General features: G+C 32.3%; 4 protein-coding genes across 5 annotated transcripts; 2 read left to right on the forward strand and 2 right to left on the reverse strand.

Moving 5' to 3' along the window:
* Positions 1 to 45: 45 nt before the first annotated feature.
* On the reverse strand, positions 46 to 2,441 carry P5cr (Pyrroline 5-carboyxlate reductase; the record flags this gene model as incomplete). The annotated part of the gene is made up of 6 exons (XM_018539143.1): positions 2,006 to 2,441; positions 1,066 to 1,322; positions 819 to 900; positions 617 to 753; positions 326 to 537; positions 46 to 106 (listed from the first exon to the last, which is right to left on the reverse strand). Coding segments are annotated over exons 1-6 (837 nt in total), but the record flags the coding sequence as incomplete, so codon positions are not given.
* A 403-nt stretch (positions 2,442 to 2,844) lies between these two features.
* Prp18 (pre-mRNA processing factor 18) lies at positions 2,845 to 5,372 on the reverse strand. Its single transcript, XM_018539153.1, has 4 exons — positions 5,244 to 5,372; positions 4,873 to 5,151; positions 4,103 to 4,531; positions 2,845 to 3,090 (listed from the first exon to the last, which is right to left on the reverse strand). The coding sequence occupies exons 1-4, from the start codon at positions 5,304 to 5,306 to the stop codon at positions 2,854 to 2,856; spliced, it is 1,008 nt and encodes a 335-aa protein (XP_018394655.1). The 5' UTR covers positions 5,307 to 5,372; the 3' UTR covers positions 2,845 to 2,853.
* Positions 5,373 to 5,975: 603 nt separating this feature from the next.
* Positions 5,976 to 11,881, forward strand: LOC108773421 (rho GDP-dissociation inhibitor). Of its 2 annotated transcripts, XM_018539229.1 has the most exons (5): positions 5,976 to 6,284; positions 10,451 to 10,636; positions 11,182 to 11,406; positions 11,518 to 11,526; positions 11,599 to 11,881. In XM_018539229.1, the coding sequence occupies exons 2-5, from the start codon at positions 10,453 to 10,455 to the stop codon at positions 11,796 to 11,798; spliced, it is 618 nt and encodes a 205-aa protein (XP_018394731.1). In that variant the 5' UTR covers positions 5,976 to 6,284; positions 10,451 to 10,452; the 3' UTR covers positions 11,799 to 11,881. The 2 variants fall into 2 exon arrangements, with proteins under 2 accessions (XP_018394731.1, XP_018394732.1); XM_018539230.1 differs by lacking the exon at positions 11,518 to 11,526.
* LOC108773319 (THAP domain-containing protein 2) lies at positions 7,389 to 8,741 on the forward strand. The gene is made up of 5 exons (XM_018539080.1): positions 7,389 to 7,453; positions 7,560 to 7,744; positions 7,874 to 7,955; positions 8,071 to 8,338; positions 8,397 to 8,741. The coding sequence occupies exons 1-5, from the start codon at positions 7,389 to 7,391 to the stop codon at positions 8,739 to 8,741; spliced, it is 945 nt and encodes a 314-aa protein (XP_018394582.1).
* Positions 11,882 to 22,004: the final 10,123 nt, after the last annotated feature.

The following is a 22,004-nucleotide window of genomic DNA, read 5'->3' on the forward strand; positions in this document are numbered from 1 at the left end:
TAATATACATACTACAAAATATTAATTCAAATAAAATTATTTTGATTGAAAAGTTAGTTCATTTGTTTTATTCACAGCAGCTTCGACAGCATTCATCATAGATCCCCTGTATTAAATTATTAAGATAAATATCTGATTATTTAAAAATTAAATCATGAGATGATTGTAACAATTATCTATATCAACTATAGTTGTTTCATTAATTATTGAAAGTCTTAAAATGGTCGAGAAAATATGTTCCTAATGATATGTTTTACATTTACTCACTTAAATTTTATATCTATTTAACAATGACTAATGATATATAACATGATTTTGGAAATACCTGACTCCTCCCTTTTCCATAGCATGAATGCCAGTAATAGTGGTACCTCCAGCCGAACAGACTTCATCTTTCAGTTGACCAGGATGTCGTCCGGTTTCTAATACCATTTTTCCAGCTCCTACTAGCACTTGCGCTGCAAACTTAGTTGCCAATGGCCTTGGCACTCCCATTTTCACAGCTCCATCTGCTAATGCTTCTATGATGAGATATGCCTAAGTAAAAATGTATTGGTATAATATGCAACTATTTCCATTTCTTTGATATTGTAACAATTATTATACAACAACTTACAAATGCTGGGCCACTACCTGATAAACCACCAATGCCATTCATAAGACTTTCTGGAACATTATGACTCATGCCGATATAAGAAAATATTGAATCCACCACTTCCATATCTTTTAATTCGGCGTTGTTGCTGCAATAAACTAAAAATTACACTTATATTAACACATTAATTTGCATATTGCTATATTGCAACTTTTTAATGTACCTGTAATTCCTTCTCCAATCATCATGGGTGTATTTGGTATGGATCTAATTATTCTTGGTGAAATCACAATCGCAGAGAGTTTCTAAAAACATTCGTACAAATTATCATAAAAATCGAAACTATGACACAATTTAACATCTCTTTCCAATTCTAGAATTAGAAGGAATAAGTTAAGGTTAAAGTCTCGGTTAGGAGTTAACCATAAGATGTGGAACTGGGCCTATGTTATAATGTCTGCTTTACTTACATCATACAAGACTTTAAGTGTTACTCCAGCGAGTACTGAAATAAAGAGTTTGTTCTCAAATTTTTTACTTTCTTCTTTCCCTACAATAGTCTTAAGTGCATCGTCCAACATATGTGGTTTTACTGTCAGAAATACTATGTCACAGTTATTTACAACTTCATTGTTTTTCAACGTCGGATGAGCTCCTAGATCCTTCCAAAATTCATGTGTTCTCTCCGTAAGACTAGAAACCCAGACATTATCTGAATTTAATATACCTGTCGTAAGAAAACAAAAATATATTTAGTGTTTCTATATATTTGTCAAAAGTGAAATTAAAAGTCTTTAAAAGTTGACATCAGATATTGTCGCCTAACCAATTTTACTATGAATTAAAAACAAATATTTTATTATATATTACGAAACAAGACACTGCAGAAGACTGTAAGTCTTTACTGTAAGTCGGAATATATACTGAAATTCGTAAATGTTTGTTAAAATACACTGATTAACATTACTTACAAACCTTTTTCCTCGTTCATCATTTTATATAAATTTTACTGTACTAAATACTGAGCATATTATATTTTTATTTATTAAATATTTTATTATAATATTGTAAATAAATAGTTTATAATACATAATAAAATTGATTATGTAACAATATCTGGCATATTGGCTCTTAAAGGTTTTTTATTTCCCTTTTGATTTATTTCATTAGAACCGTAGACATGTTATTAGTATATATTAATGTTGCCCTCATATTCATTTCTATCAACATTTATTAATTTTAATTTCAATTTAATTTGCTCATAACTTTTTTTAATTCTTAGTATTAGAGAAAGACACAAAATTTAGTTACGACAAAATTAAAGCAATTAAAAATTAATTTAATTAAAGCAAAATTAATCTATTTTAGTAGATGGATTTTGATTATTGTGTGATGAACAAGTACGTTTACCTTTGCGAATTAAGCCAGCGCCTATAGCACTAGCCATATTTCCGCCTCCAATAAATCCAACTTTGGTGGATTTTAGATATTGTTCCATCAGAATTGACTGCGATTTACGTATTAAATAATTATACGCTGAAGCAGTAAACAATTACCACGTGTGTTTGGTTAAAAATGTATATGCATACGTTCGTACGTATAAGTACTATCGAGAATAATTGTATTTTGGTAATTGACACCAGTAGGCTTGTTGGTGTTTACATTAATCCCTCTCTCCTCACCAATATTAATGAAATTAGGCTTATTCGACACGTTATTGCATGAAATGAAAGAATCTGAAAGAAAAAAATATCGCCTGCCCTGCGAATCGAGATATTAAATGTTAAAGACAATTATCGAGGTTATCAAATCTGTCACAGTCACGCAACACTGATACGAGCACGAGACGAGCATGCGCTGTGGGACCTTTAGCACATGCGTTTTGTTACTATTCCGTATGTATGTATACGTACAAGAGTGCATGAAATTTAAAATAAAGTTAAAAAAAACTCAATTAGTTACTCCTGCAACATTTCTGTCATATATGTATAGTAACCGCCTTTTTGTAATAAATATTAAAATTCACGGATATAAAATTTACATTTATTACCACATATTATACATACGTATCCACGAAAAGAAAATTGCGTTTTGCTGTCTTAAAAAAAATTATTACAAACTAGTAATAAAATTTTGTAAAAGATATCTGTAGTAAGCTATTTGATATATATTTTCTAATAATACAATATCCACACTATCTACATACAAAAGTTGTAGTATTTACTTTATTTTAAAAATGTACACTTTATTGTAAAAATCTATTCTTTTGAGTATTCTACACATCGTGAAGGATCTGTAGGATAGTATTCCTGGCACTTAGTCATTAATCTTTTGAGTGCTTGAATGTATTTTCTCTGAGTTTCATCGTTCATGACATGAGCAACATTCTTAGAGAAGATTTTTTCTCTACCAGTACGAGCATGGATACCAACCATAGTTACACCAATAGGCCAAGGAGAATTGCCTATTGCCATTTGTAAATAGGCGTCGCTAGCCTAAAACAAAAATTTAATTTTGTTGTAGATACAAATCTGTAACAATTTGCTATTATTATCCCTGATAGCAAAGCCTGTAAAGATAGATTTTCAGTAGAGCTTGATATCAACTTTTGATCATAGAAAAGCAACAGATTGTACATAGTTTGTATTATCTAACATTGTCAGTAAACTGTCAGAAATATGGCAAAACCTGCTAGACTTCAAAAATAATAAACAGTAAAAGACTCTGCTCTTTCAAAAATGGTGATAAGAAGAAAGGACATTTAAGAATCAGTTAAACCTTATTTAAAATTATAAAGTCAAGGTATAAAATATAATAATAAAAATAAATTACAAAATATAAATCAAGAAATAAACTATTACATGTTTTGACCATCTTCAGATACAAAAAGATGATAATTAGTAGTATACAACAATAATAGAATGAAAAACAAGGGACTCTTTTGTCATGCATAATGGGAAGAGATTTTTGATTGACTGAGCATGATTTTTGTTCTATTATTGGTGTGTACTACTAATTATCTTTTTTTATCTGAAGATAACCGAATTAAGTTACCGAAACATGTAATATTTTATTTCATTTACATTTTTTAATTAATTTATTTTTTTGTAATTTATTTTTATTATTACATTTTGTCTTGACGTTTATAATTTTAAATAAAGTTTAACTTACTCTTAAATGTTCTATCTTCGTATCACTATTCCTGTTAGACTTGTTATGTCGGCAGATTGATGATACAAACTGAACAAAATCCTGCATAATCTGATGGCAAATTGAGAGCAGAGCCTGAAAAAATTTACTTAGTTTATGTCATCAATTTGCTAGTATACTCTATTAGAAGGCTTTGTTGACAAATCCATAGCTAAATGTAGACACAGATGGCTATGATTTTGTAAAACTAATGATGGTTTTTAAAATCTGATCAGGTTTACTGACAATTTGGTCCAAAAATGCTAACATTTTGCAATCAGGGATATTTATTTTACATGTAATGTATCACATATGTACCAGTATATAGTTACGCTGTAATAAATGTTTAACAATTTCTGTTAAACTGTCAGTAATATCCTCCGGAAGAGATTTATTCTTCAATTTTCTTAGAAGCGGTTTTAAATACTCTCTTGTTTGAGCATACGTGGCGCTATTCATCTTTCCTTTTGTGCTCATTTTCTCAGCAGTTGATCGGCTGTTCAATTGATTACCCCATATTTGAACTAGATATTGCACAAACAGGGTGATGACATTCATATCAAAGTCTTTGTCTCCTTTATTTAGTTTAGTTGACATCTTTTCTATATCTTCATAAGTAACACTCTCGTCAGGTACGTTTACGTCTCCCTTTCCATCAAGATTTTGGGATTTAGAAGATGTCAAGATCTCATTAAGATATGCTTGATCCACTTGCTCCATAGCCTCTTGAAAATCGTTTCTGAAGCCCTATTGATAAATTATATTACAATCAAAATTTCCATTTTAAACAATAAATAACGACAATATGGGTAACAGGAGTCAGTGTAGGAAATAATGTAACAATGTCGATTTTAATAAATTAATATAATGTTATGTCACATCTAAAGCTGAACGTACATTTTACATGGCATTATATTAATTTATTAAAATTGACATTGTTCATTTGCTTATTATCATCAATACCGTCTCCTATTGCCTGTATTGTTATTATTTATTGTTTATGATTGTCTCAAGAATTCTTTTATATTAATTTGTTTTCATTCTACACTATTTTTTAATTGAAAGAAGTAATACAACAAATATTTTACCTTATTTACTTCTGGCTCAAGAATTTCACATTTCCGTAATCTTTTGAATGCTTCTACCTCAGATTCACCAAACAATAATATGGATTCTCCCCGTTCACGTAATCGTCTAATTACTTCTTGCCTGGACAATAAATGTTCGGAACTACTGTCTGTTACTTGTTCTTCCGATTGCTGACTGATATTTAACAAAACAGCTTCATTGTTTCCCTTGTCAGTTTCATATACTTCCTGTTGCTTTGATATCAACTGACTTCTCTTGAAGTACTTCTTATTATTTTCCTAAAAGACATATTAATATGAATATTAAAATGCATTACAATCATACAAAACACTGTAAAATCATAAAATTACACATCACACACGTAACATACCAAGACGTGACTTTCTTCTAGCTCTTTACGCTTCTTCATTATTTCTGCTTTTAGAATATCCATTTTATCAATAAATATTATAATCAGATCAATAAAAGTTCATACCAAGTTATACAAATAGAGAACAAGTTTTATATGCTTTTATTCCAGGAAATTAACTTCATTTTCCAAGAAAAAATTGTTTTCTTCTTCTTAAGGCCCCTGTTTGGATTTCTGACAAACTAATCATATGCAATAAAAAGGACGAAGAATCCAAGGGAAACCCGTCTCAAACATTGACTAAATTATACTCATTCAACACGTTTTTCCATAAAACGAAAAAATCTGGCAGAAATAAGCGTCTCTCTGCTCCGCGAACCACGATATTAAGTTCTATTGAGGTTAGGATAGATGTCATGGGTCACGTAAGGTCTGCGCAGAATACATGGAATGTACACTGGAAAGTGGAATATACACTGTTTATTCCACAGTATATGATGTCTGATAGGTTGAAATTCTTAAGCTGAAAACACAATAGGCACAGGCAACAGGGAATAATGATCCGTCCAATAAGAGCTCTGGGATATAATATCGAACTTATATCCCAGAGCTCTGATTGGACGGATCATTATTCTCTGTTGCCTGTGCTTATTGTCTAATAAATTACAAAATTATAGTATCGTATATTATCAGTTTATATATTATTCATCACTGAAATTTTAACAGATACTTGAACTTCCTTAAGTGCTGTGCGTCTTTAATGGTGTCCCGTCAGTGGTTCTGTATTTCATTTTCGTGATACGGCTGATGCGGATGTGGCGGCAAGAAGTACCCGCCCTTCCGTTTCCGTACGACGTGCGCACGCGTCGACCGCGCGCCGCGACGCCATGTTGACAGTGTCTTCCGATTGACGAAGTGTGAGAGATAGAAAGGGTAGACAAACAGGAATTTAACAATCGGCCGCTGATAATCTGGTGCAGATTCTCACAAACGTGAGAGCTGGTCGTACTGTCGTAACTTTCACACAAGCTGCCCTGTTAAGCCGAGCCGAGAGAGTCGACGGTAAGTGCTGATGAGCGGTTGGCACTGTGCCGGGTACTCGGAGTACGCCGAACGAAGCGATTAATCATTGTCACCTCGCGTCCTCCTCCTGGCGAAAAGACGGAAGTTTATCACGGGATCCGTCTCCCGGAGAAACTATGTATGTCGAAGCTGTCGTCTTTAATTGAAACCACGTCCTATTGTATCTTCTCGTTATCTTCTGAAAGTGAAAAGAAAAGAACGTGTAGAATTGGAGTAAAGTTTGGAGTTGATTTTGGATTTTAGTTTAGGAACTGCGCGAAAATACGCCTTATTTGCACGAGAGAACAAGAAAACTGCAATTAGTGTCCCTTTCTGCATCGAGATCGATCGCGTCGACATTACATTTTCAGTTCTGCAATAATATATAAGGCTGGAATCGTAAGGAGGATAATGAGTGAGAGAAGAAAAGAGTGAAAGGGGGGGGAGAGAGAGAGACAGAGAAGGGGCAGAAAGCAGCTGAGATTTCTAGCTAACCATCTTCCCCACTTTCCTGCGGATTTACTTGCGCTGTTTGCATTTGGCTGCACTTTTCAAACAAAACAAAAAATAAGTTTTCTGCAAATGAATCTATTGTTCTTTTTTTTTTCTTTCTCCGACGTGTAAATGTATATCTATTTCATTTTATATGTATAGACGATACAGCGCGAGGACCAGAATTGTTTGATCTTGATTTTCATGGTACAAAATAGGAAAACTAGGAAGTAATAGAAAGTGCAGACAGAAAAAATTCCGTAAGCCGCAAAATTTATTCACGCGCAGTTCTACCAGTGTTGGATTACCATTAATCCTTCAGTAGTCACGTAGAAATCAAACTATAGATCTTATAAGTATGGACCAAAGACATAGAGAATGGACTGCGCGATCCCGTATCTAAAGTAGTATGAAAATGTGGTCGACGAAAATGAGAGAGAGAGGGTCCGTGGAAGACGGCCAATCTGTGTCTTTTTCTAAGATTGTAATTGGTTCCTCCCTAATCGTATAGGAACGTGTCACGGCTATCGATCGCCCTTTCGTAATATCTGTGCAAGTGTTTAATTTGTGTAATTTTATTTGATTCAAATAATTATAAAAAAGAAATATATAATGGTATTCACTTGTTGGGTATGCAAGTGGCGAGGAGATAAAGAACCTAAAAGATCATTTCATAGGTAGGTACATATTAGGTTAGATTCGTGAAAAGTTTAATCATTTACAAAGTTTAAAAAATTTTTTTTATGTGAAAATATAAAATAAATAATGAAATAAATATTACAGGTTTCCTTCTGATGAAAATCAGAGGAAAAAATGGAAGCATATTTTGGGAATTAATAATGTTGTTTTGGGAACTCGAACAACAATTTGTTCATTACATTTTACAGAAGACTGCTTTTATTATGGTGTTGATGGAAGGAGATTAATAAAAGAGGGCAGTTTTCCATCCTTATATCTCTCAACACTAGGTAATAATTTATTAAATGAACAAATTAATAAAAAAGATACAAGGACGCGCTATATAAAAATAAACAATAACATGAAAAGAGATTTTATATTCTGATTATACTTCCTTACATTTTTTTCATTATATGCAGCAGTTGCATCTGTAAACGAAGAAATAACTGAATCGTTAACTAATAAGCCTGAATGTTCTACTACGAACATTGCCATAAAAAGGTTATTGTGTGTTTTATTATAATATTTTACCGCTGATTATGAGATATACACACATGCACGCACACATACAATTAAAGCTTCATAATTTCTGTTTGATACGTTTTTATACGTTTAGATCTGGTGAAATCATTGAAGATGAAATTCCAAACAAACAAATTTGTTTGGAGAATGGGCTTTTGAAAAGATCGGCTACTTATGAATTTACAGAATCTAATTTGCCGTTACAATATTTAAAAGAAAAAATGATTTCAAAAAATAAAGAAATTTTGTCTTTAAAACGGAAAAATTTGCGATTAAGTTTAAGTAAGTCTAAATTAAAATTTCGCCTGAAACAAGTGCAGAGGAAGAATGCAAAGTTAATATCAGAAAAAAAATTGATGAATGTAAGTATTTTAATTGCTAAAATAATATGAAGGTTGTAAATAAATTTTTGTATTCTAGAAAAAATTGGGATTAATTCCTAAAACTTTATTTTCTCTACTTCAATCCAAGAAGAAAAAAGTTGCATCTTATCCTCTTCCATTAAGAATTTTTGCATCAACAGTATCTTTTATGTCACCAAACGCATATAAATATATTCGAAATGTTTTCCCAGTACTTCCACATCTGTCTACCGTCAGGAAATGGCATGCTGAAATTGATGTAAAATCAGGTATTTGTCAAGCGACATTAGAAATATTAACAGAAAAACTTGTTCAAGCTAATAACACTGGAAAAAAGCTCTTATGTAGTATGATGGTTGATGATATAGCAATTAGGAAACATGTAAGATGGAATGGTAAATAATATACTGGTTTGATATTTCAGAAACATGTACGAATACATTAACGAATGTAAAAAGTAAAGATTTCTCTTCCAACAATTTTATTTTAGATATATCTTTTGAGAAACAACAAAATACAAATGATACATCAAATGAGAGTGCAAATGAAAATTGTATTTATGCAGTATTATTAGATCATAATTACGCTACTCCTGCGGTTTTCCATAATGTTAAGATCGGATCTATGTTAAAGACGTCATTACATATATAGCAGGTTTTGTAATTAAGAAAATTTCTAAGTCAATCAAATGTGTATCATGCAGGAAGTTGTTAACAAATTATGAAACTATCTTCTTTACAAGAAATTAAAAATAGAGGAAAGTTAACTTCTGAGTCTGTGGATGTAATTGAAATATGTTTAATCACAGAACGTACTTTTAGAGAGATACAAATTTATGAAACAGAAAATGTTAAAAATGTATTAATTGAAAAAATTATGAGAATTCCCTTATATATTTTAGATAATAAAGAAAATTGTACATAGAAAATTTACCACTAAAAAAATTTTAAATAAGTTTTTTCATGTTCGCTTACATCACGACAGTACTTGTAACTTTCCGGAAGAGGTTAAAATAAGAGCTAAAAATACAAAAATTATTTTATTTAAAAGTCAATAACATGTATTTTTAATAAAATTTTGTTACTGGTACAAAATAATTCTAATCTTTTTATTTACTTTTCACTATTCTCGGGGCCCGGAATATTGCAATTTCGCCGTTGAGTAGAAAAAGACAGATTGGCCGTCTTGCACGGTCCCTCTCTCTCATCTCTATCGACCATTGTGACACACCGATCGCGCAGTCCATTCTCTATGTCTTTGCTTTTCAGATGCTTCTCTTTTTCAAAGTGTACGGAAATATACACTAAGTATGCATGTTAAACATGTGAACACATGTGGCGCGTTAACATTGCATCAGAATTAAAAATAATTCAATTTATATCAAAACAGTAATTATACAAAAAATAAAGGATATTTTTCGTATATAGTTACATATATTAACATATATTTAGGAATGTTTATACATATGCATGTTTCTATATATTTATATATTTGTAAGTAAAAAACTTTTTATCCGAATATAAATAATGCAACTATAAAATAATTAATTGTTTATCGTTTAATAACAAAATACGGCAGTCGGTTTCTAAATACTTCAGTAATTAAAAATTTATTTTCTAATTAATAAATCGTAATGAAACTTCGCATACTGAGTATTTAGTTAAAATATTATTACTTTAAATACTTAATTTAGCATTAAGTATTTTGAATACTTAAAGTATAATACTTACAAAAAAATTTAGATTTTTTAATTTAGATTTAATATTATTTTTTAAATTTTAGTTTATAACAATAAAAATAATAACAAATAAAATAAGTAAACTATAAAAATGTGTTGTTCAATAAAAACAGAATATGTATAGTTTGTTTAAAATATAAATATTAATACATTTTTAAAAATAATTCAGGTACATCCTTAACTATTGCGATTGTAAACTGATACAGGACTTTTTGATTAAATTTAGTCCTCTCTACTTGCTCACGGTGTCAAAAAGTTTAGGACGTCTTGTATACTGCACGATGCCATGTATCCTCTGATCTTTTTTTTTTTTCTTTTTTCTCTTGCAAGTATTTATATATATATATATATATATATATCTTTCCTGAACATAGCGATGTCTGACTCTACGGGTGATCATGTAGATGCGTTGGACGAGGAGCCGGACGTGGAGTCCAGTTATAAGCCTCCACCGGAAAAATCCATCGAGCAAATCTTGGAAACGGACAAAGAAGATGAGAGTTTACGGAAGTATAAGGAGACGCTTCTAGGAGAAGCAAAGTCTGGCGGTATCGTAATAGGTGAGGGCATTTACTTTTATAAATATATAATCAATACCTTAATATAAAAATACATAACAAATTGTGATTGCGAGAATATATTATATTTATAATTTTTAATAATAAATTAAAAATTGTCATATTTTTACCAGACGTTTTTGCGCGAAAGTGTCGTACGAAATCATTATTAGCCATCGCTAATTAACCAATCCCGTCGCCATATCCGTTATGTCATATTTGCTTATTTATATCATGTTTAATCTCAAAACTGCTGACATCCGTAAATTTATGACAGCAGTAAATTTATGTTTTAAAGTAATTGAATTACTGTTTTAAAAACAAATTCATGCGTTATATGGATACATCTATACAAAGTGACGATTTCCATAACTGTACCGTTGCACAATAGAGGGGAGGTGGGGTGGAAGTCGCTTCGCGTAGAAAGTCGAAACCCATGTGCAACAGTACAGTTATGGAAAAGTTGTACGCCCCTTTAAATGAATCTCTTTACAATATGTAGCAGGCGTGACGTGACAACATTTTAAATAATTATATAATTCTCGTAGATCCTACTGATCCTAGAAAGGTAATAGTGAAGAAATTGGCGCTGTGCGTCGCTGACCGACCGGATATGGAACTAGACTTGACCGGTGATTTATCGCAGCTGAAGAAACAGACGTTTATCATCAAGGAGGGCGTGAGCTATAGAATCAGGATCGATTTTATTGTGCAACGCGAGATCGTGCATGGATTAAAATATGTTCAAAAGACTTATCGCCTTGGTGTACCTGGTATGATTTTTATTTTTTCTCTTTTATATTTGTATATAATTGATATCATTCTTAATAATTACAATAAATTTGATTGCTTGTGTGTTAATGCTTCTAATGCAAATTATATAGGAATTACGGGTAAATGTAATATACAATAATTGGAGCATGTAGTGTATGATAGAATTGGACATTTATCATCTTTTGTTACAGTTGACAAAATGACACATATGGTAGGGTCGTATCCTCCTAAAACAGAGCTTCAGTCTTACACTACTCCAGCTGAGGATGCACCAGCCGGTGTCGTAGCGCGAGGTTCATATAGCGTTAGTTCCCTTTTCACAGACGATGATAAACATGAACATCTCAAGTGGGAATGGGCCTTTGAAATCAAGAAGGATTGGAAAGAATAAATCGTCTTCTACTCCACTTGAAACAAAACCGAAGGACGATTTAATTTACAATTCCTAATCTTTCTACTTTACGAGTAATAATTAAGGACATAAAATGCCAAAATGCAAATTTGGATGGATGAATTTTAATATTCTTTAGTTGTGGTTGATGTTGCCATAAGAAATATTTACATATATTTTAAGTAATAAAAGAGGAAGAGAAATCATCGGTATTTATTAAGGTTTTCGTAATTGATTAGATATTTGATTATAGAAACAGAGAATTACAAAGAATACATATTCACATACATACACACATGATATTTCACTCTAGTACAAGCGTCACATCAGTAGTAATGATTTAAGCGAAACATGATGTAACAAATCGATATATTTCCGGACAAATAAGTATTAAATGCGTAGCGAGTAAAATTATACAGTGAACGTTATAGTCAACAAGTTGATTTATACATGTACATATATACTATATATATGTGTATGTATGTATGTATATGTATAAAATAAAAAGTACTCTAAAATTTAGATACTTATATAACATGGTTTTCGGAAAGCAATCAAATTCTACTTATGTTTATCATACATTTGAAACTCTATACGGTGTATAAAATTAAATGCTGAATATCTATTATTAAAAAAATTTGTAAAAGATGGTTGCAATAAGGAAATGCCAGGGTAGTGCTCCTATTATTTACTACTATAAAATATTTGCAAGAAAAAAACGTTAAATCTCTGAAAAGTAGATTTTACATTAATTACATGTATCATATGTCAGCATAGGCCGGTATTTGTAGTCTATTCTTATTTTAAGACAATCTTAAGTAATGTCTTCCCTGATGGAAATAAATCACTGAAAGTAACTATAAAATCATTGAAATGAGAAATAAAAATGAAATGAATTATATATGTTGAAATATTGTTAGAAATATTTCAACATAAATAATACTTACATAAATAATAGTCATAAGGTAGTACACTTGCAACAATACCATCCAAAAGTTAAGTCCCATCGCGCACTAATTACCTCGGTAATCTAAAGGCTTAGGACTCTCGCACGGAATGCCAGAGATCCGGGTTCGACTCCCGGCTGAGATAATATTTTTCGTAGTACAAAATTAATTTACAGTTTTTAATAGATTATTCAACATTAGTAAGATCGATAGATACGTAAACAGCATCAATAATTGTTAAATGGTTAGTCAATTTAACTCGTGATATTACTGCGGTAGTTTATTAGTGTTGCGTTTCAAGTCTGAAAAAATTTCGGCGTACAATCGAAGAATTATATGCGTAGTATATAATAAATTCACACACAATTATTCAGAAGCATCCGTGTTCCAGCTTAGATCGCTGTGGCATTGCCTCATTTGATTTGAAATTTAGCGGTCCAATAAGAATTGATATTATTCTCTTTTCGCCGTGTCTCGCTTTCTTTGGTCTGCTAGTTGCATTTCTATGATCGTATTACGCACACTGGCTTAAGCGCTATCTCTTAGTCTCCTCTAATTTTTGTTTGTCAAGAGGTATTGTCTTTTTATCTTCTCGTAAATTTTTTTCACTAAACTGTATTATATTTTTGCGTTCTATGTTTATATTCATGTATAAACATATATTTCAACCTACAGTATTGCTCATAGTTTGTTACATTTCTCGTAGACGTTATAGCAGCAATTTTTGCTGGTGCCTTACCAATCTTAATTCTTAATGAACTGTAATAAAATCATAATAAAATTTTAATGAATTGTAATAAAATCTGAATGAAATAATATTGAAAGTGGGTCAATTAATATAGATTTCAATATAAAGTTTAATAATATATATTTCATAATTATTCATTACAATTTAGAAAAAAATTTCCATCAGAGTTAAAATGTTAATATGGCTTTATGGCCGGTATTTATAGTCCGTTTTTATTTTAAGATGCTAATACTAAGACCTAAGTAATGTTTTAAGATGCTAATATAGTTCTCTGATTTGTTCATAACATACCTTAAGGGAATCCTAAAGCCATTTGCGTCTCATTGACACATCACTACTACATCAATATCACACGCACACATGTGTACAAAATTTTTAACTAATCATTTATATTAGATATCTAAGTTTTAATTCTAAAAACACAATTCCTAATTTCAACCAAGATTGTTATAAAACCAAGATAGTGATAATGTAGTCGAAACCGAATATATAAATATATGATATTTCAACCGAATATATATATATATATATATATAGATATATATATATAAATATATTCGGTTTCGACTACATTATCACTATCTCAAGAGAGAGAGAGAGAGAGAGAGTAGTTAGAAAAAAAACTTATTTGAAAGATGATAATCGGTAAAACAAACGACTTTAGGATCCCCCTTAAGACTGTAGTTAAGACATATCTTAAATATAAGAATTAACTATGAATACTGGTCATAATATATTTTAATTACAGTAATTGTCGATCTTACAAGCAAAGTAGACTATAGCTAGATTTCTCATGAAACACGTGATACATCTCTTCCAGTTTTCACAGACACACTTTATTATTGCATAATATAAATCCTATATGTGTGTATTGGAAGTTCTGACAGCCATGTTCTTCGTGGAAAGTATATTGTAGCAAATGTGTTAATCACAAAGTAATTGGAATTGTTGAGAAGCCCTAATCATCCTGAAACGCGCACATCATATTGACAGCTGTTCCATATAAAAATGTGCATAACATGAATGGCCATACAATGTAGTGTCTTATGGCATTTCGTCGATAGTCATATAACGATCGGTCGTGATAGCCGTGCATTTATATTATAACGAGCGATGAAAAGTGGTATGTGAAAAGAATATATTAATAGTATAGACATTTTATACCTTTGTTACGTGCTTCACGAGAGAAACAAGTAGATTGAGAATAGTTATTTTAGTGGAGAAAATGATGCAAAGTATATATTGATATTTTTATGCCTACGTAAAATTGAACCGTCTTGCATTTTTCATTTGAAAATGGCATATTTTTCCATTTGACGCCTATTATGCCTTTCCGACAGTGTCTATTATATCGTCAAGTAGCAATCCTCAAATTTCCTCTACGGCTCTCTTTCTTTTAATACATTTGTTCGTACTTTGTAAGCTAAAAGAGAAAGAGAGAGAGTACGTATGTTGAAGTTGTCTGGGATTAATTAATTAAACTTAGGATTTTTGTGTGTACTTCATTGTGCTTTGTATATCAAGTGTATTCATTTGTTATTTTAGGCGTAATATACAATACTTTATTGTATGCGGCGAATGCAGTTATTGTATAGTAAATATACAACTTATGTCAATACTTTTTGTCAATACTCCTTTTATCCTTTTATCAATATTATATTCTGTAACTTTATATACGGTTTTCTTTTCATCTTTAGATGTAAATTACTTTTTTTCTTATGAATTATATATTTGAGTTTTTAAACAATTGAGGAAATTGTAAAATTTACGATACAAATTGCGAAATTTGTTCGAAAATAATTATAAGATAGAGTGATAGATCTTCTGATAAAACATTGCGTAATAATGGCATCATAAATTGATAACAATTTTACAATAATTGCTTTAAGATGATTCTCAATAACAACAGTTTTATTAGAAAAATTTATAAATGATACTTGTTAAAAATTAGATAAAACTAATTTACGATGTAAATATTTTCACTTTTTCAAGAATATAATAAATAAGATGCGAGAGGCAGCATAATGAAGAAACAAATTAGGACTCGTTATCCAATTATTTTCAAATGCTTCATGAACACCTTCAAAAGATCAGTTTATATATTATATATTCTAAAAGCTTTAACTCTAAAATTTTTAATTTAGTTGTATATAATATTTCATATTGCAATATTTCTACATTATATTACTAAGAATAATGGCTGCGTTCAACAGAGAAAACGAATTAGCGATTAATAATTCTTTAATGTGTTTTTGGTTCCTATACTCTTAGATTTAGTAAAAAATTAAAGGCAAGAACCAATCATATTAAAGAATCACTAAGCGCTAACCGATTAATTTTCTCTGTTGAACGCAGTCAAATGTTATCGGGTTTTCTACAAATACCTCTCTTGATACTAAGGAAAAATTTAGGATTATACAGATATCATATTGATTTTACAATAAATCGGTAATCTTAAAAACTGCAAACTGGTTTGAAAATATGTAAGAACAGAGTCCTAAAATTTTTAGATTTATATTTTCTTTGAGAAAATATAATCGCTGTAGGTATCTCTTGTTTGAACATTTGGATTTAAGTGTACTTTCGAACATATATATGTACATATATTTGTATGTACATAATATTTCGTAACATATCCGTATACAGATCTTGATCAATTTTGATTACTTCAATTTACTTCTCTAAGATATCTATGCGTGTGCTTGAAATTATATATATGTATATACACTATATAGATTCGTAATGGATTATATTCGTCGCTACCGACAATATCTATGGCGATCTCAACAACTCGGCCACGGTACGGTCACGGCCACGGCCACGGTCACGGTCTATTCCGTCACTTCTGCTTTGATCCTCTGTCTTTTCCTCGCGCGCACACGCATTCTCTCTCTGCGGTCAGCGAACTTAGCTAACGCTGCGTTCACGCAGCGACGTGTGTATGTGCGCGCGGTGTAGTACATCGTACGATGTTTGCGCCGAAGAAGATATACATGTATAAAACGCGAAAAGACGCGATAAAGTATGCAATTAAAATAATGGAAAGTGAAAAACCAATTTGCCTGTTTCTCTCTCTCTCTCTCTACCCCCCCGTCCCCTAATGAAAAAGAAGGGTCACGAAGTTACATAACGAAATTATCTAATTAAAACAAATAAATGACATAACGGAATGTTCCAAATCAGTAAGTGGTTTTTTTTTTAAATCACATAATTGGAAAAATATCTAATATTAGAAATAATAATAATTTCACTTATATATCATATGATTTTATATAGTTATCGAATTTTAAATATTAGACAAAGATAGAAGATGAAAAACGTATTATCGTATAACTTTTCAAATTACGTTTAAAAAATCACTTACTGATTTGGAACATTTATTCGTTACGTGATTTACATATACATTTTAATTAGGTATATATGATTTCATTATGTAGCTTTGTGACGTGCTTTCTTCAGTAGGGTCTCTCCTATCTTCCCTCCCAATCTTCTCTCTTTCTTTCTGATATCTATTCTCATTTTTCTAATTTTTGATCATTATTATATGTATTGTCATAACCGATATTACATATCGACGAACTAGACCTTAAACTCGCTCCTGCGTGAGATATATATTTTTCCCTCCAAGGCCGCGCAAAGAATTCTTTTTAGAGAATGATCTTGAACGTCATACTATACGAATGCCGTTCCGGGACAGAAAGCAAAGAGAATAAATTACGTTTTCCCATATTTCGGGCGCAGTAAGAAAATCGAAGGACTCGCGCAGGGTGTGGCGACCCCGCGCATATTCATTGGAGACCATTGCATACAATGGCATACAGTTGAGGAATAAAAATTGATCGTGCAACAAGATCGCGGGAAGCCCGCTAAAGATGATCGTTTTCTGAAAGCTAATATCGTTAAAAGTTTCGACGTCATAGAGATTTTATCCATATCGACAGCGTAATGTGAGCGATCGTCAACATTTTAAGCACAAATTAAGTGTCTCGTTAGGATAAACAAATTGTAAAAGAAACCGAATCACACTGTCTCAAATCACGAATAAATCATTTTTATATTCTTGCTTTGTTTATAAAGTTTATTTTTATTTCCAAATTAAATGATATTATGTTTTTGACTCGAAGCTCTTCCAATTTATTTTGAATTTTGTTTTCGTTGAGTCATATTATTGTTATTTTATGTTAAATAAAATGCAGTTGTTATGTTAATTATAATGCAGTTGTGTCTTAAAATACTATACTGTGTAGCAGATTAATTTTTTTACAAATGATGTGTGCCAAAGCTTACTGAGCGTTCAGTGAGAAATTGTAATACTAAATATACCTATACTTATTATTGATTAAATTTTCTCCGCTGAATGTAGCTATTATCTCGTTGCCCTTTAATTTTCATGCGAAACTATGCACACGTTTGCATGTACGATAAGTTATATTTGATAGCTCGGTTTCGGTGGCTCAGCGAATTCGGTGCGTTGCGCTGACAACAGTATTGTTCTCCTTTCGTAAATTGAACGTGATTCTTCAAGCTTGAATCGCAAGATAAGATTTCTGAGTAGTAGTCGCGTATTGAACCAGTCATCGAAATTCGTCCGACTTGTCATCAGTGTGTTTTAGCAACATACTTTCGAAAATTGTGTGGTTGTTTCATGACGAATATATGAGGCAAGCGCAATTATTATATTACAGAGCTGTGTTATTCCGCGGATTATAAATGCATTGTAAACAGAAATTACAAACGCAGTAGCGATCTTGAAAAAATTTAGTTATCGAATAGATCTTTTGAGGATACCTTTCTCGAAACCTCCATTGCAGATTTGCTTATCGAGCATATCTCATCTAGGTATTTTTTGGTTTATCAATCTCTTATGTACTTCCGAAATTTTGATATTTAAATTCCAGACACCCTGCGTGTCTTGAATTTAAATAATCTGATTTTCTAGAGATAAACCTATATTAAAAAATAAGTATTAAAATACATAAAGATTTATTAGATATAAATTGAACTGAAAGAAAATCTAGTTATACATATATAGAAGCAAACTTAAAATTTTAAGTTTTATAATGTAATGAAAAAAGTAACGAATCATTACTTTTTGAATAACACAGTAACTTTTTAAAGTTACTTTTTAAAATTAATAACGGTAATTTTTTACAAAAAGTAACTGTAAGAGTAATGCGTTATTTTTATAAAGTAGCGTTCTCAACTTTGGCCTTATGATTGATTTATGGCATTCTTAAGACGTTATAAACCACTAGAGTCGTATTAGTAATGACATTCTTACTTGAAAATAATTTTTAGTAATATCTTATTATTAAGACATACTGCGAGCAATATTTCCTGCTTAACGTGTTGTCGAACATAATTTGCGGAGTAATAAAACAAGCAAGAAAATGGAGGAAGAATAGAGAGAAAAAGGATGGACGCTTTGGCTAAAAACTGTGATCCGTTTCCTGAGAGTGAACAATCTCGAGTGGACGCGAGGCTCTTGTTAGACACGCTCGAAAAAGCCTCCGATTCCCTGAGCCAAATCAAATTAAGTCACGACTATCCGACTAATTAAGGACAAACCTTTTTAATTGAACGCTCAGCTTGAGCAGCTCGAAACTCATAATAAGTTATACTCACTCGTTATTGTCGCGAGTTGATTTGTTGAATTTAGCGAGGTTAACAGGATTTAATGAGTGGTTACTATTAATGCGAAAAAAAATGAGTTTTGCGAAAATGTGGAGCAGAATTTTTGGAAACCATCAATAATCTTTAGCAAAAACGTATAGACCCTAAAAGTTGATAAGTCAAAGTCGATAAGTTTTCAATTGTAGTAGTATCGAGAGCTTGAAATGATAACAAGAACAAAATAAAAGCATCACGCAAACGCATTCTCGTGTGTTATTATTCATAAATTCCATACTATACGTGTTCAGAAAATGGAGAACAGAGATTCGTCAGAATCTCTTATAATATCATTATTTTGTGCATTATTATTGGAAAGTAAACAAGCTCCCATTAGAAGAGATTGATCGAGTCAGATTGAATTCATCCGATTAAATTCGTACATCAATCTGGTCCGTCTTCTAGAAATCTGCGCATATTCAAAAGAAACCCGGTTGCGAATCTGGAACAGATCCATTTAGTGAAAAAGACTTATACTTAGTAGTAGAGTAAAACTTTAAGGACCACGCAGAATAAAAGGAACAAGGAATAGAGAACAGGGAATAAGAATTTCCACCTATCAGAAATCATGTACTATGGAATACACCCTGTTTATTCCACAGTATATGATTTCTGATAGGTGGAAATTCTTCTCTGTTCTCTGTTCCTTTTATTCTGCGTAGCCCCTAAAAGTGATAACTTATACTTTATATAGAGGCTCAATATATTTATTAGTTTGAATAAACTATTTTATAATTATTATATAAAATTATAAATATTAAATAGTAGATATACTTAACTACTCAGATAGCAATTAAAATGCTAGCAGTTTGTTGGTAGATTTTAGCAGCAAATTTGATTATATTCCTAAAATCTCCATAGCAATTTGAATATCTGTATTATATGTATATAAGATATTGTCAACATATAGTTTACTGACATGCTATGCTGATTGGTGGTAGAACCGAGCAAAAGCGCTGTAAATCTGCACGATTTCTGCCACTCTAAACTATCAATGCATATTAATATAATACAAACTTTGTCATATTTCTAGTGATAGTTTGACGACATTGACATATAGATATTATAGATCACTCTGTGTGAAATTCGTTGCCTTTCGGTCATCAGTATATTAGATAGCGGTATTGTGTCCAAAAACTGTATCCGCAGATTTGGAAAGCATCTGCAAATATATGTATAATATATGTATATACATCAATTATACATGTATGTGTGCGCGCGCGCATATATTATTTATGACCGACGCTTGACTTTTCAGCAGCAATTACTGATGATATCACGAGTGTGTCGTGTATTCTTTGAAGTAAGTTATAAAAGACAATGATCTGAAATTCCGGCGTAAAGTAACGTTCTCGATTTCGTCCTTGGAGCGAGACTCGTGCTCGAAAATAGCGCGGGATTGCTATCATTATTGCACGATGACGGCTGACCGGCCGACCGGTCAGTAATAGTCAGCAACGCGAGGATCTCGAACGAGGTTCACCGCCCCGACCGCCCCTATGGAAACCTAACCTAACAGCCGACAGTTCGATGCGCATTCACCCCTTACGCGCTACCCTCTCTCTCTTTCTCCTCCTCCTCCTCCTCCTCCTCTCTCTCTCTCTCTCATTCCACTCTATGTTGGAGTCAGCTGCGAGCGATGGGCTCGGACTGGTTCCCAATTTCGATCAGTTCGCATCCATTGAACAAGTACTGCGCGAACTTATTTATTAGTACGTTTACAGAGTTATATCTTTAAAGGGATCCTAAAAATGATTATAGTCATATTATATTATAAACAATACTTACCACACAGATGATTTATGTACGTGTCATTGACGCACGTCGCTGATTTTTCACTGGCAGGTAGAACACACTTGATGTCAGTGGCGGATTTATACATTTTTGTACCCTAGGCCTTATACTTTCTGGCGTCCCTTTAAGACACCCTTAACGCCTCTTTCAGACGAATGAACAATAAAAAAAAAGAACGATAAAAAAAAGTCGTAAAACATCACTTTTCCACCAAAACGTCAAGTTTATTTTTATGCGCTAAAGCACCATATATATAATTCAAGATGCCACATTGACAACTGGCAATCCTGCACAAATACGTGGTTATTTACTAGAAGGATAGTGTTCCTCTCGTGGCTCGGACCTCGTGAACCTTTGTCTAAAACCACCACTGATTAATGCACGTCATTAGTCCTTTTTGCCTTTTTCAGATGATCGGCGGAATTTCAAGTTTACGATGCTTTGTGGCTGCAGAATAAAGCTTTGCAACTATTGTAAATTTTTTTGATATATAATTGTACTATACAGAGATGCAGACATTTTGGTATATAAAATATAAAGCGCGTGGCGCGATGCATGAAATTCGTTAAAGTTCTTATTCGGCAAAAATTCGGATAATCGCAGTTCTTTCTCAATTAATAAAAGAAAAACAAAAAAAAGAAAGACAGAAAACATTCTCATCTCAGGGAGCGTTCAAATTTTCGAGTCCTTCAACGCGAGGGTGTCGTCGCCTTCGCTAGCGAACTGCGGGAGCCAAAGTGTAACCCCCCACCCTTGCACGCTTCCATCGCATCGCGTCGTCGCGATGGGGCCTTCTACCTAGCGGCACAGCGGGCCTCAGCTCGCTCGGCTTCAGCTCATCTCGGCTCAGTACAGTGCTCGCAGTAGCGTGTGGTAGCGTGACCAGCGTCGATTGTGTCGATCCGCGGGTGCTTCGGTGTTACGTGCATCTTTCGCGAGAGGGTCCCGTTTCTTTCTCATACTTCGTGACAGCCACCTTTCCGATCCGTCTGGTCATCGTCGCGGCGTCTGCCCTCGTCCCTTTTTCTCGCGCGAGAAAATTCGAGG

Source organism: Cyphomyrmex costatus, unplaced genomic scaffold, assembly GCF_001594065.2.
Source record: "Cyphomyrmex costatus isolate MS0001 unplaced genomic scaffold, Ccosl1.0 scaffold205, whole genome shotgun sequence".
Taxonomy (NCBI): domain Eukaryota; kingdom Metazoa; phylum Arthropoda; class Insecta; order Hymenoptera; family Formicidae; genus Cyphomyrmex; species Cyphomyrmex costatus.